Source organism: Toxoplasma gondii, chromosome II (genome assembly GCF_000006565.2).
Source record: "Toxoplasma gondii ME49 chromosome II, whole genome shotgun sequence".
Taxonomy (NCBI): domain Eukaryota; phylum Apicomplexa; class Conoidasida; order Eucoccidiorida; family Sarcocystidae; genus Toxoplasma; species Toxoplasma gondii.
In genome coordinates this window covers 386,502-399,653 of record NC_031469.1, presented here as the reverse complement: position 1 = coordinate 399,653, position 13,152 = coordinate 386,502, and the positions used below count along the sequence as shown (strand labels likewise).

The 13,152-nt window shown below is 50.4% G+C and overlaps 2 protein-coding genes across 2 annotated transcripts; both read left to right on the top strand.

The window, feature by feature from the left end:
* The first annotated feature begins 708 nt into the window (after positions 1-708).
* On the top strand, positions 709-6,386 carry TGME49_221490 (cell cycle regulator protein). Its single transcript, XM_018779922.1, has 6 exons — positions 709-1,526; positions 2,414-2,493; positions 2,661-2,758; positions 3,715-3,848; positions 4,180-4,247; positions 4,695-6,386. The coding sequence occupies exons 1-6, from the start codon at positions 1,446-1,448 to the stop codon at positions 4,774-4,776; spliced, it is 543 nt and encodes a 180-aa protein (XP_018638270.1). The 5' UTR covers positions 709-1,445; the 3' UTR covers positions 4,777-6,386.
* On the top strand, positions 5,197-12,950 carry TGME49_221480 (hypothetical protein). The gene is made up of 4 exons (XM_018779921.1): positions 5,197-9,211; positions 9,680-9,785; positions 10,493-10,683; positions 10,983-12,950. The coding sequence occupies exons 1-4, from the start codon at positions 8,782-8,784 to the stop codon at positions 11,126-11,128; spliced, it is 873 nt and encodes a 290-aa protein (XP_018638269.1). The 5' UTR covers positions 5,197-8,781; the 3' UTR covers positions 11,129-12,950.
* Positions 12,951-13,152: the final 202 nt, after the last annotated feature.

Here is a 13,152-nt window from a genome sequence, read left to right as displayed (position 1 = left end):
AACAGTGGCAAGACAAGAAAAGGAAGTGACCCGCGACGTTTCAGAGCTCGCATCGTAAGAAAGGCAGTGATTCTGGTTCAAAAACCTTTCGGTGAGCTGGTAACGCGAACCATTTCCGTTATCTTCACTAGTCTAATTCCCTGGGAAGAGGAATCCGTTTGGAATGCCTGTGGCCGACGTCCATCAGAAGCTTTCAGAATAAACCCGTGGATCTAGAGGGTGGATCCGTCAAATCTGCTCACCTTGCTTCTTGGTTTCTCTACACCGAAAGCAGAGAAAGTGCTAATTTTCCGGAAACCAAGGTGTCTGGGGGAATTGTCGACTTGCTGGAGTCTCAGCAGAACTCACGTAAACTGTTTGCAAAACCATTGTTTCTTGTCCTTTAAATGGGCCTTAATTTTCGCTGAAATCCACAAGCAGAAAATGCACCGGAACTATATATCGACCGCATTTTGTCGATGGTTCAAGAATAGCTTTCTTGCTGCATGCGGCGCCTCAACCAGTTCCCTGTTGGTAAACTTGCTCTTGTTCCATCGACAGATTCCTGTTGCTTAGAAGAAAAAAGTGAACCCCCAAAGACTGGACGATTCTCACTGTCAGAATCGTAGAGTGTCTTTTCTTTTTCTCCGTTTCTTTGCAAAAAGGCCGAGGACCGCTGCGGTTAGACCCGCGGGCAAATCCGCGGTGCATGCAACTGTCCAGTTCTGTCCACCTTTTCCCCGTTTGCGCATTCTTACAAGTCGCCGAAAGGACATATGAGTGGCTGCTGCTTTCTAGACTCCTTGTTTCTGTACCTTTCCGTTGGTGGAACAGGCTAAAAGATCGAGAGAAGAGTTTTACTTCATTCCCGAGTTCCTGACACTGCTCCCAGGGGTTCAGCACCAACGTTTCTCAGAACGTCCCTTCCTTGAATTGTTGAGCGTTGTTTTTCTGTAATTTATCTCAGAAGCGTCCTGTATGGATTCCCAGTTACACTCACAGGCTGTATGGGTGTCTTCCTGTCTCAGAACCTCCTATTTTGCTCCACCATTCCTTCCCGGTCGTTTGCTGTCCCTCTCCAGAGACGTCTGACGGCTGTTGTGGAGAACTCTTCACACTGCAGCGTCTACGCTTTTCCAAGTGCCTGCTGCGGCTCACTGCCAGTTCACTCTTCAGATGTCTCCTCTCTTTCTCGGCTGTAAACTTCTGTTCGGGGTATCTACCCGTGCTGGGTCGCTCCGTTTCCAGAAGGAAACGCTTTTCTGAAACCTTTCACGCTTTGGCAGAGACAAACCCCGCGCTCGACTCTTCCCAGTTCCACTGTCTGCTTTGTTTTTTCTACAGTTCTTTCTTCTCTCAGACTGTTTCGTTCGTGGAAATACCTTTTCTACAGCTCCGTTTCGTTTCCTGAACTCTTCAGATTTGTAGCGCGTGTCGCACACCTTTCCAAATCGTTTGTGGCCAAGATGATGAAGAAGTTTTCTCTCGAAGAGATTTCCTCCCAGAACGTCGCCAAGTCCTCAGCCCATCGGGCCATTCGAGCTCAGGTACGTCTGTATAGACTTCTCGACAAAGGCGATGTCAGTTCGCGTGCAGTGATTTCTCGATCTCCGGAGCAGTGCATCAAGTGGGGGTCGTGGAGCAAGGAGAGAGTTGGTTGTCCCCGACGACTAGATCCTGGCGATGGCTTGTGAAAAAGGCTTTCGAGTTCCTTGTCTTGCGCTCTCAAGACAAGTAGAACCGCACGGTCTGCCGTGGAACTCTGGACGCTGAGCTCTAGGCAGCGATGCTTTTTTCTTCGTTCCACACTAGGAAGCCAGGCGCACCGCTGCGTACAGTTCAGTTTCAGATGGCGATGCACAGCGGGTGAAGCTACGAGGGAGTGGGGGGCCTCCTCGTAGCCTCTTTGGACTTCCGCGAAGGGAGTTGTTCTGCTGGAGCATTCCACTGTGTCCAGAGTAAAGTTACAACGTCACACTCGCACTGGGTTGTCGGCCCTGTCACACACCCTCTCCAGCGTCCCAGGGAAAAACACTGCGCCAGCAGCCAGTTTGGACGGGGGAACGCATGTGGAATGACAGGAGATCGGACCGACCCCGCGACCGAGCGCTGTGTCGGTGCATCTCAACCGAGTTAACTGAGACCTTTTGCTGCAGTGCTTCGAGGCAGGTGCCGCCCAGATGGCTCTCAGAGTCCGCTGTCCGTCGCCAGTGCAGTCGCGCGCGCATGCAAAGACACTCCGCCTCTACAGCGAAAGGCGTTTTCTCCAGACTGACGACTGAGGGCACCCACAGACGTCAGGCGCTGCGCCCTGGGGCTTGTGTACCACCTCCAGGGCGGTGTTGTTCAAGAAAGGACTGAGGTCTGCTCTCCTCAGTCGACGGATCAGTTCCCGTGCTCACCTGGTCACCTCAGTCTCGTTTTGTTTCCGCAGATTCTCAAGCAATACCCGCGGCTGGAACATGTGATCGACGACATCATTCCGAAAAAGACTCCCTTGACTTTGGTGAAGTGGTAGGCCTTTTTCTTCCGGGGCTCAACGGGCAGCAGCAGGGATTCACTCGCCTGCGCTTCTGCACGCGTCTGCGGTCGACGTCCGAGACGAAGTCGGTCACTAGGAAATGCTCTGCATCTCTTTTCCAGCGGAGAGCCATGCTCTTCTGTCCGTTCTGTGCATGCAGTCAACGACACATCACGATGATCGCCAACGGCAAACAAATCCTTTTTTTCCAAAGTCGCGACGGCCCTTGGGTGCCGACGCTTCGGCTGCTGCACACATGTAAGCTGGAGAGACGAAAAACGAACGGCAGCATCCGTTTCTGTCCTCCCCAGTAGACGGTAGATCTTTTATCGTGTGTTTTTCATGGATACGTTTCCCGCTTCGAAAGTAAAAAACATCATTACGTTTAGAACTCCTTCCTCTGGCTTCACGTAAAAGAGCGATGGTTTTTTCCGTGCTCCTTTCGGGACTCCAGGATCTTACAAGCTGATGAGGGGGCGACGAGAGACTTCTGCTTTGTGGCTGCTTTGAACGGCTCGGGAGTACGTACACTGCAACTCTCAGGTGTGCCTTGAGGACACTGAGTTTCAGGAGCAATGAGTCGAAAAATGTCCACCACTTGCTGCAGCATTCTATATCATTTGCCTAGAGACAACGGCCACCGTTAGCGAGGCAAGTGGAACTCACGTCATCGTTCATCAACTCTTTTCTGTCGACCTCGTGCCATGTTTCCTGTACTTCGAAACGGCGTGGAATGTTGCCGGCGATTTGTGCATTCTTACAGGAGTTGCCATTGTAACGGTGCTCTGTTACCCTGAGGATCTTTCGTTTATCGATACACGATGTAAAACGTTTATGCCTACAGTGATTATCCTTTGGACTATGCTCTGCCAACGCAGGGAAACTTGAATCTAGTGAACTCAGACCTTGAAGCTAGAAAAACAGGCGTCCAAAGCTGATAGCAAATATCACCTAGTTCTGCGGTCATGAAGAATCAAAGCGTTTTCACTTCTGAATGACACGAGTTTGTTCAGCTACCGACAGCGGAGACGTTTATGTTGAGCGAGAGCGCTTTGTGTGCCTTTTTTCATCGCGTTCGATGTAGAAGTTGGAATTCCTGAGAAGATGTGGAACCTAGGCAGCACTACGTTTTTATTCGGTCTTTCCTCGTAGCTGAAAGAGCTCACGTGTCTGTTGCCTACCCGTTTCCCGTGGTTCTTTGGATGGATATGCAGACCCGTCGATGATGCCAAAAATGCAAGTTGACAGAGGCGCGATCAGCTTCGTTCTGCGCGGTTCGAATATCATGTGCCCCGGCCTGACGTCACCAGGGGGGCGCATGGAGAACGTCGAGGCTGGAGATGTGGTGGTGAGGAAAGCCAGTAGTTTTGGGCGGAAGCAAGAAAGAGTCCGTCTTCTCACGAAGGGGAAGACTACTTGCTGCCTCTGTGAAAAACCAGATAAGTTCCACTCTTCCGTGAAACCTAGGAATTCGACGTTCGCGCAACCCTCGTTACGCCGCTTGCTTCGTGTGGTCGAGGTAGCGGCAGGGATATCCTAGAGACGGAGGAGTGACGATTTTGTTCGGCTTATATCCGAGCATACGATACTCCCTGCTGTAGACCGAATTCTCGCCGGAGCGCGCGATTGTCCGTAGAAGAAAGTATCCGTCGCCATGTGTTTCTCTGTTTGTTCACCAGCAAGTCACTGCAGAGGGGAAGTTGAACGCTTGTGCGATCGGCATCGCCACTATGTCGACAAAGCAAATGTAAGTGGAGTGTGCTTACGGTTCCTCTCCGGGGTTTCCGTCCACGCGGCAGTCAGAGCCTCTTTGCGAGAAAAGACGCAGATAAATCTTTGCTAGGTTCCGACAGTCTGATGAGGTCACCATGTGTGCGGTAGACCTGTTAAAGTAGCCTGGGATCGCAAAAGCAGTATGGACGGTAAAATACCTGGACGACCGAATCGAGCAGTGCGCTCCAGCGCGCGAGTCTACGTCTCCAACATAATCGATAAGAAGAGTAACGTAGCATTCCTGGACATGAATCCTTGTGAACGCTTTCGGCCTGACCCTAAGCACGCAGTGAGCTAAGGTATGAAGGAGTGGCGTGGAGACGACAGCCCAGAAGCTGACGGATGACTTTGCCGCAGCCAACAACTGGATGAGCGCTTCAAACAACGCAAGTTTTTCTTCAACGTGTCTGGTGTGTCGCAGCTTGCAAGACAACAAGGGCATTTGCATTGAGAGCTATACTTATCTGACCGACGGGCTGTGGCAGGTCCCCGAACTCGACTAAGGGCACGGTGGCGTTTGCGGTTCCACCCTTTAGAAAAATCTCGTTCTAGGTCTGAGACCGAGGATGTCTAAAGAATTTTTTTTCCCGCCTTTCGCCGACAAAACGTGGTGAAAGACTCTTTGTGCGCCGTCGTATACTTGGAGTTAGCGGTGTGAAAGACCGTCTGTTGGTTGTCTCTTTAAACACAAGGCGCGTGGTGCTCTACAAAACACCAGGCGCTTCCGTAGTCCCGTGGGCTCATTTTGGTGGCAGGAGAGCTGAATTTTTTCTCTTGCATGAATAAAGGCAGCTTTCGATTTTGGGGCAGAGTTGCTGCCATAGAGAAAGCACAAATGGTCACTGTAACACGTGACACAAGCGTAGTAAGCGGGTGGAGCAGAACGGCGATTCAGGTAAAAAGTGTCAGCCCACGTACCAAAAAACTGTTTTGCATGCGCACAACAAAGGATGCGAACAAAATAAGCTCTCGAAACACTCTTAACAATAACAATTACACTTACGAAAGAGGATTAGGGGGGGTGCCGCTCGGACCTGGGTAGAGCCTCTAAATTCCTCCCCAACAATGTAGCGCATCGCAGGTCTGCCGTCCGTATGCGTTCCATCGAATGTTGGCATCGAAATGTCTTCGACCGTCGACAAATTTGGAATTTATGAACATTCTGTAGTCTCTCGGCAACGCAGGTCAGACTACATAACCGAACACCGGAGTATTTAGAGACCGGAGAAACCCACGAAAGTTAGACAGCGCTTAGCAGTGATACGAAACACGCACCTACGCATAGGACAGTTCCTACATGCGGCAGGGCGTCGAATGTTGCACTTTGAAGGGCTGAATATTCCTCATTTAGGTCAAGGAAGTCGGAAACAACAAAGCAGCCGAACAATTTTCTCACATTTTAACATCCCTGCTGGCTTTGAAGCACAAACTCACGCTCGGCACGACGGCAGCGAGCAGAAATTGCTTTACCTCTGGAAGTCGACAGAACTAGCATGGGGACCTCTCATGTCACACAGCACTGGCTCGGCACGCTCTGAACCATCCAAGCAAATCCCGAAAAGAAAATAACTAAGAAAAACGTAAGTCCGGAGGAATAGTCTCGCAGTTGAAATGCTGTTACCGCCGGACTACACGGGAACGATCGTCAGGGCACTCGGGAAACCCATCAACTTACTGTAGCGAACCGTCAAATCTACATGGCGATCGACGACGCCTAAAACCGCCTCTGACAATGCAATCCTCGCAGTTGCGGTGCAGGGAAGCTTCTATAACACACCGAGCACACCTGGTGAGTATGTCGTTGTACGGCACGAGAAGTCACGGTACGGCAATTGAATTGCGAGGTAAAAATTCCACGGGCCCGAAACAGGTTCCAGGTTGTGCGCCTCGGGATCTGGGAAGAAACGGCCCTCAGGATGTTAACGTCTTCGATCAGCTCGTCATCTACACCCGCCCGATCCCTTATGGAAAAGGTGACTACACGGAAAATGGTGAATATTTGACAACCTGATCCTGATCGGACAATTTCTGACATCTGTTGGGTGTCTCGTATTGCAAACTACACAGCGGCATTCGCTATTCTTCTCTGAATTTCGCTAATAAGACAGCAGTTTCACAAAGACTTTTCTGGTGCGATTAAATCTCACACATTTGGAAACAGTCTTTTGTAGCGCAGAAAATCTGGGCACCGAGCTTCCTTCACCGGTCACAAGACCTCTCTCGTGGTGAAGGCACAACCAGGAACGGTCCTCGTCTTTCCACGAATTTTTTTGCGGTTCTTGACGCACAGCAGCAGAATCTGCGTAAACTAGTCGCCGTGACGTCTCAGGCGTCTGTAGAGACGGCAAACTGACAAGCTACAAGTCTTATCCCTCGTTCCAAGTTTGCAGTTGCTCTCTATTGACTCGACAGCCACCATGATATTTGGATTTAAGAGTCACTATTTTTTGTGGACCTGCGTCTGCTTTTATTGTTTTTTCACCCCCTGTTTTCCGGGACCCGTGCGTACAAGAAAAAACTCTTTCCGCTGCGGTCGCAGAGGAAGCATCCGACAACTCCATGCGGTCAGAATACAGAATGCCGGTGTTAACAACATGAAGATCATGGATGAACAACGTGTTGTACTATCCCATTGTACATAAATACGGTTCCTCTATGAGTGATCCGCGGCCCAGAACTACTGAGCTTTTTCGCTTCCCCAATGCAGCTGTTCTGATGATGGCAGCGGACCGAGCTCAGAACGCTTGTCACGAATGAATGAGACCCCGTTCACCTCAGGAGCGCTAGAAACACCAGCGTGTGACAGAGACGCCGCTGACGGCGCCGTTATCGACATTGGAAAAGAACCGACAAAACAAGGTCGCTTGCAAATCGCAAGAGCTGTTCGAAAAAGTCTCTTTGTTGAAACAAGATTCTTTCGTTTCCACTTGCTTCCTCTCAGGAATTCTTAGAGAATTATTTCCGTGCCTTTTGCGTTTTTGGATGTCTGAAAGCTCGACAACTCTGCACCATTCAGCGGACAGAGTGGAGGGCGCCCGCTGCTGAATCGCTGCTGTTTCGTCTATGGCTGCGGGATTTGCGGTTCACCCGAGGTGTTTTTCGGAGGTTTTTCTGCGAGTTGAGTGCCTCTTTGCAGTCTCCGTTTTCTTCCAGGATCAAACTCATCACGTATTCGTCGTTGCGCATACCACACAGAGAAGGCTAGAAACCTACAAACACAGCTCTCTAAAGGTGGGTGCGGAGAGGCAGGCGTGCTGGTTTCACCGTGTTCTGTTTTTTCGCCCTGCTTTCGTGATCGAGGAACCGGAATTTTGTGCCAGAGCCTGCTTAGACACCAGGATTTCCAGAACTTTCCCTCAACGGGCTTTCGGGCTCGGAGTCGATGATGTCCCACGTTTTTGACAGCTGCGGGGCGATCAGCCAGCACCGAAAGCGCCTTGGAGCTTGGCTTGTCGGGCACACGCATAGTTTTCTCTCCGCGTCTTCTATCTGTCTCTCGATTTTCACGCTTCTCTAATCGCTAAGGCCCCGGTGCCTTCCTCTCACTGACCTCTGCGCTTCCTTTTCCTCCGTTTTCTCTCCTTGACACCTTCGGAAATAGCCAGATCCCGCGTTCGGACGCCGTGCCAGCCGCATGTCGGGACCCGTACTTGTCTGCCTGAGGTGGCCTCCAAGAAAGTGATCCGTGCCAAGTTTCTCCAGCTCCTACCTCTCAGGGACTCTCACTGAGGTGGTCTTTCTGGAGAGAGAGAGACCTGCGCGTTTCAGACGGGGTTCCGAGACTTTTATATCGTGAATGTAATCGAAAAGACGCGTGGACACCCCGAGCGCGACATTCCTCCTAGCGACACCCGCCTCACGTTTTCACGGGGGCCTCAACCCCGTCTGTAAGCATCGTTTCTACCTTGTTAAAAAACTCATGCAGCTTTGTGTCTGTTGCGGTCGCGAGTCGAAATGTACTTTCCGTCTTCATAAATCAATTCTCCGTGTACGCCGCTGAACGTGGATACAGCGGGGGGTCGCTAGCGCTCCTCAGCGCGCTGTAGCCTGGCTCGACCCTGAAGTGGATTTGACGGCAGCAAACGTTTATCTGTGTCGCAGCAGATGCCTGAATATCTTCCCGGAGATACTCTGAGTTGTTGTTCCAACTGATTTTTCAATTTGTGAAGGATTCGCTCCGCACCTATACGGCCGGTGATGGCAGGGTGGTTTTAATTCGCGAAATGCGTAGCTCTCGCGATACGGCGTAAACTTATGCTTACGCTTCTGTTCTGGACTGATCTTCTGAGGCGGATATTTCATGAGTACAACAGCTGTCAGGATTGCCTTGTTCTGTCAGCATGTTTCGAGTCCAAGGTCCAATGTCGCGACAGCAATTTTAGTCCGATAGTGTCACAAGTGTGTACGGAGGTCGAAGTCAACGGAGTAGACTTGAGGATCTCTCTTTCATTTCAACCGGTCAAAGCCACGTCAAATAGGCGAGACAATTTGTCTGGAGTCTTGGAAAAATGTCGAGCCACGACCTGCGGCTGTGTCGTCCACGGCGGCAGTCAAAGGGTAGCCGACAAAGCCCCGCTTTTTCTGCTGGACGACTCTGTTCTTCGTGGGGATCTCTTTGTGTTTGTCGGAGAGTCCCCCGTACGAAACTGGGGGGTTCGCCTGCTCCCCGGACTGCGGGGATCCACCGAGACTCAAAGTGCTGTGCGACTGCGATGATGCCTTTTCCAAAACGCAGTTTATCTCTTGTTTGTCTCCTTTTCTGCGTGGTCACGGCTGCCGGGACTCTTCCTCGACAACCTGTAGCTGATGCGTTTCGCCTGGAGAACCAGGGAGTACAGGACTCACACGCAAACTCGGACGCCATGCAGCCCTCGCTAGGAAGCGCGACGAATCACAAGGCGACAGGAACCACGAGCTTTGTCTCAGTGAATGAAAATGGTAGAAAAGAAGACGAGTGACGTTCATGTCGCGTGTCTCATCTAGTGTCGCTTTCTCTGACGCTAGCTCTCTTGCCACCTCTTTTGCGCTCTCCTTCAGTCTCTGTTGTTGTTCTTGAGATTCTGTTTTGGGGGTGTTGCTTGCATTTCTAGACAGGTGGGTTTTCTCGATATCTGCAGCTCCTTCTAGAGTCTTTCGTCGCGCCTTCACTTCAAGTGGTGCATCTCAAGGCCAACGTAGTGATGCTGAGTTCCACTTTCAGTGTGCCTAGCGCGGGCGTTGTCTTGTCTTTTTCGTTTAACCCTGTTTTTCACCTTGTCAGTTCCGTAGAAGAAGCGCCGCCGTTCCTGACAGCGTCCGCAACGCGCATGCCCACCAAGTCTTCTGAGTGGTGTTTTGCTCGGCGTTCGTCGGCTGCTCGAACTAGCACGCGTTCCTTATTGGCTCTGTGCCTTTCGTTTTTCTCAGAGGAGGGCATGTCCCAAAAAGCGATCATCGTGTTTGTTGTGGCTATTTCGGCGATGGTCATTTGTATCGGCGTCGTTTTGGTCATGTGGTGGATGTCATCGGAACGGTAAGAGATGCTGAAGGGGTTGCACTTGGCTTCCCTGTGCAGCAGTTTTTTGTTGACAGCTTGTGGCACCGTGTCATTCAGGAGCATCCCGTTGCATTCGATGATCTTTCGCGATCACGTTGGTACAACTCACATTGAATAAACAGAGACTTCATAGAACCACGGGGGAGTGGAGTGCGGCACCCGCAAGATGTTCCACAGTGACTCCGGTTGGTGTCTCTTCTCGGAGGGTGTTGAATGCACACAAATACCGAATATCGCTGCATCTGTGATTATACAGTCGTTCAAGATATATTTTTGCATCAATCCTTGATGCTCGTTTCTCGGGTTCTCCCGTCGAAGCAGCTGCTGCTTCTTTTCACTGAGTCTCTCGGAAGTGCAGGAGAAACGAGCAGTCACCGCCACACGCATGTGTGTGTGTGTCATTATGCTCCGTGACGAACGGTGTTTTCTAGACTGTTTTGCATGCATGAGCTTTTGTGGTTTTTTTTGGAGGATGGAAGACAAGGTCGCTATTCGGCGCCATACATGCTTATCCCCGCAACAGATTCATTCGCGTCTGAAGGAAATTGCCTCTCCCAAAACCGTTTGTTTCCTCGGTCTCTGAAACATTGCAAGCAGTTTGCTGGGTGTTTTTGAGAGGCCATTGCCGACTTTTGTCAGCCAGTGAGGCAGGTGCTTCCTTTTGCTCGTGGGTGTTGTTACAGCGAGAAGAAGAGACGCCACGTTGCTCGAGATGCGGAGCGAGCTCCGGGACTTTTTTTTAGTGAAGACGAAGGCCCAATGTCTAGCGATGAAAAGTCGGCACCGAAAAAGCCAGCGGGAGGAAACTCTCCAAATACGCGTGATGCCGGCGAGTCCATCTCTCGCGAAAGGCAGATAATTGAAGAGGACCTAGGTGAGTTCTCCTTTGGCGTATTCCCCAGCAGATATGTGGAGAGTCATGCCATGTTGGGGAAAACAGTGTACTCTTAAGGAGTTCGGCTTGTTTGCTGATCTAACAGGAACCCTTTTCAGTGTGGTACAGAGACTCAGCTCAAGCGAAAGCAGCTTGTTGCCTGAGAGGAAAACAGACACTGTAGGTGGCGAAGGTGAACTGCAAGTTGCGGTTGGAAATTGTGGAATCGTAGATTTTCAGAGTGTCTGCTCGGTCCTCCCCACTGTCTGAAATGTGTGTGTTTTGCTGATATCCTGCAGGAAAAGTTCTCGTTGTGGATCCTGTTTCTGGAGTGATGCGGAGTAGGCAAAAGTGGCAGCGGAACGGGAACTCGGTGCCGGACAAACGAATGCTTGCCGGCACGGAGCGAACTTGTCGGACGGGGCAACAAAAGTTCAAAAAGTAGAGCGATGTGAAAAGCGCCCAAACTGAATCCTCTGAAATACACCCTGTGGACTCTCATCCCGGTGCAACGGTTTCCGGGCACAATCTCATTCATCTAGTAGAGACGCCCATTCATGTCGAAGAAGACATTTCCCTTTTTTCTGGTTCAGAAGAAACACGGAAGAAAACTCTTGAATGTTGGGTGGTCGATGTGGCACTGGTGACACCGCGTTGCCCTACAGAGAGTTCCACTGCATAGTCAGCGGCTGTTAGAACCCTGTAGAAAACTGTTCGGTTGAAAGCTTTTCGGTCAAAACACCAGCGTGTACAAGAGACAGATTGCCAGGCGTCTCAGAAAGGATGGAAAATCGTGCATGCTTTCGGTTTGAGTTGATCCCCATTTCCAGGACCGCAGCCGCTGAAGATGTCTGGTTCTTCGTCTGAGATGGCTCACGCGCTTGCCGTTGTTTCTATCGTGAATGATCCTCTTGGTGCCGTTTCAAAATATTCCCGGGAACGCCTAAAACTCGCATGCTTGACTGACGTTTAGTCTCCCTTTCTATGAGTTTGTTTCCTGCCCAGTCTGCGTCTTCTGTCGGCGGGCTCCGGCTCAATCCTCGCTTCTACTTTCGCAATGGCCTCTCAGTTCCCACCTGGACTTCGCACTTTGACTGCAAGATAATTCGAATCTCCTGTCTACATACGATGATACAACAGGTTTCGTTTTTGCTTTTATTCGAATGAGTGCAGTTGAAGGTTTCTCATCTGTGGCGTGCGTGTGCTTTTCTCTGGACTTCAGGCGTTTCGGATTCCACGGTGCCGCTCCTGCCTCCGGGCAGCTACTAAACAGTTCTCAAAGTTCAAGGCTCCTCAAGTTCACTGGCTAGGCGAATTCCGCGACACCTTCCTGGCAGTTTTATTAACCGGTATTTGTGTGGTGGTCACTAGTTCCGCCTGTTTCGTTGCTTCCGTTTAAAATGCGAAAGGTTTTTTCTCAGGGAGGTTAGGATGAGCCACTGCAAAGATGTGGACTGGGTGTTCACAGATTTAGAAATATCTCACACACGATTGGGTGGATGTACGAAGAGTTAGAAACGTGAGAGATGTGTTTCTGGAAAGCATTCTGCTCTATGAACGCAACGCAGTCTCTCGCAAGTCGCTACAGAAAAAGAGAACACAACTTCTGGACAAACTTTTGAAGTACCGCGTTTCTGTAGGAACAATAAAGAAGGTGTTTCTCGAGATAGGAAAAATGAAGCTCCGGGCGTATGTGTTGTCACGAAGTTCCTAGGGGAAAAGGCAACACATGTTTGGCATGTCACCGTCACATCGGTGCTTTTTGTGTCTTATCGAAAACAACAGAGTTCTCTGTATACTCGTCGGGAACGATCTTGCCGGCGCCCGTAACTCGGCTCGGCGAGTTGCCGCGAATTTAAAACCGCGTTTTTTTGCTTCTCCAGTTTTACTCGTGAACCAAATTCAGTTCGATGCGGTTTCTTTGTTTTGTAAGAACTCGGTAGATAGGTTTTTGGAACATGTGGCGCGTGACATCACAGAATTAGAGTTTTCTCAGTGTTTTTGTCAGACCCGACGTTTTGAGTGTACTAAAAAAGGTGCTATTGAGCGACCAGAAGTGCGCCGTCTTGTCTGAGATTTTTAGGTAGGAACAGAAACACTGGAAGTGCAGAATTTGGCGCTTTTGGACGCTGCAGTTCAGGCGAAACGCGCTTACCCTTTGTTGTAACATGTAAACATCGTGATTGAAGGCTTGCAAACGATGATACCGACTGCTGACAGCGCTGTGTTGTTTCTCTGAGCAGGGGTACCGTGACAGAGTGGCCTGCGCGCCAGTCAAAAGCAGCACTGTGCATGCACATTTCATTCCTCCGAGAGGAAACATTTCTCGATGAAATTTAGTTGTAAGAAACGCTTGGTAGTCCTCCTGCACGCACTCAGTGCTTCACGGTACCAACATTAACGGTTGAAACCTCTATAAGAGTCGGCGATTATCCGTCCACACCAGACATAAATAAACAACACTCATGC

Bases quoted from the DNA above. Each gene is read 5' to 3' on its own strand.
- TGME49_221490 (XM_018779922.1), top strand. From the start codon at position 1,446: ATGATGAAGAAGTTTTCTCTCGAAGAGATTTCCTCCCAGAACGTCGCC. The intron at 2,759-3,714 runs GTAAGCTGGAGA...ATGGATATGCAG, and splicing joins GCTTCGGCTGCTGCACACAT to ACCCGTCGATGATGCCAAAA. The intron at 4,248-4,694 runs GTAAGTGGAGTG...GGTGTGTCGCAG, and splicing joins ACTATGTCGACAAAGCAAAT to CTTGCAAGACAACAAGGGCA.
- TGME49_221480 (XM_018779921.1), top strand. From the start codon at position 8,782: ATGTCGAGCCACGACCTGCGGCTGTGTCGTCCACGGCGGCAGTCAAAG. The intron at 9,786-10,492 runs GTAAGAGATGCT...GTGTTGTTACAG, and splicing joins TGGTGGATGTCATCGGAACG to CGAGAAGAAGAGACGCCACG. The intron at 10,684-10,982 runs GTGAGTTCTCCT...GATATCCTGCAG, and splicing joins GATAATTGAAGAGGACCTAG to GAAAAGTTCTCGTTGTGGAT.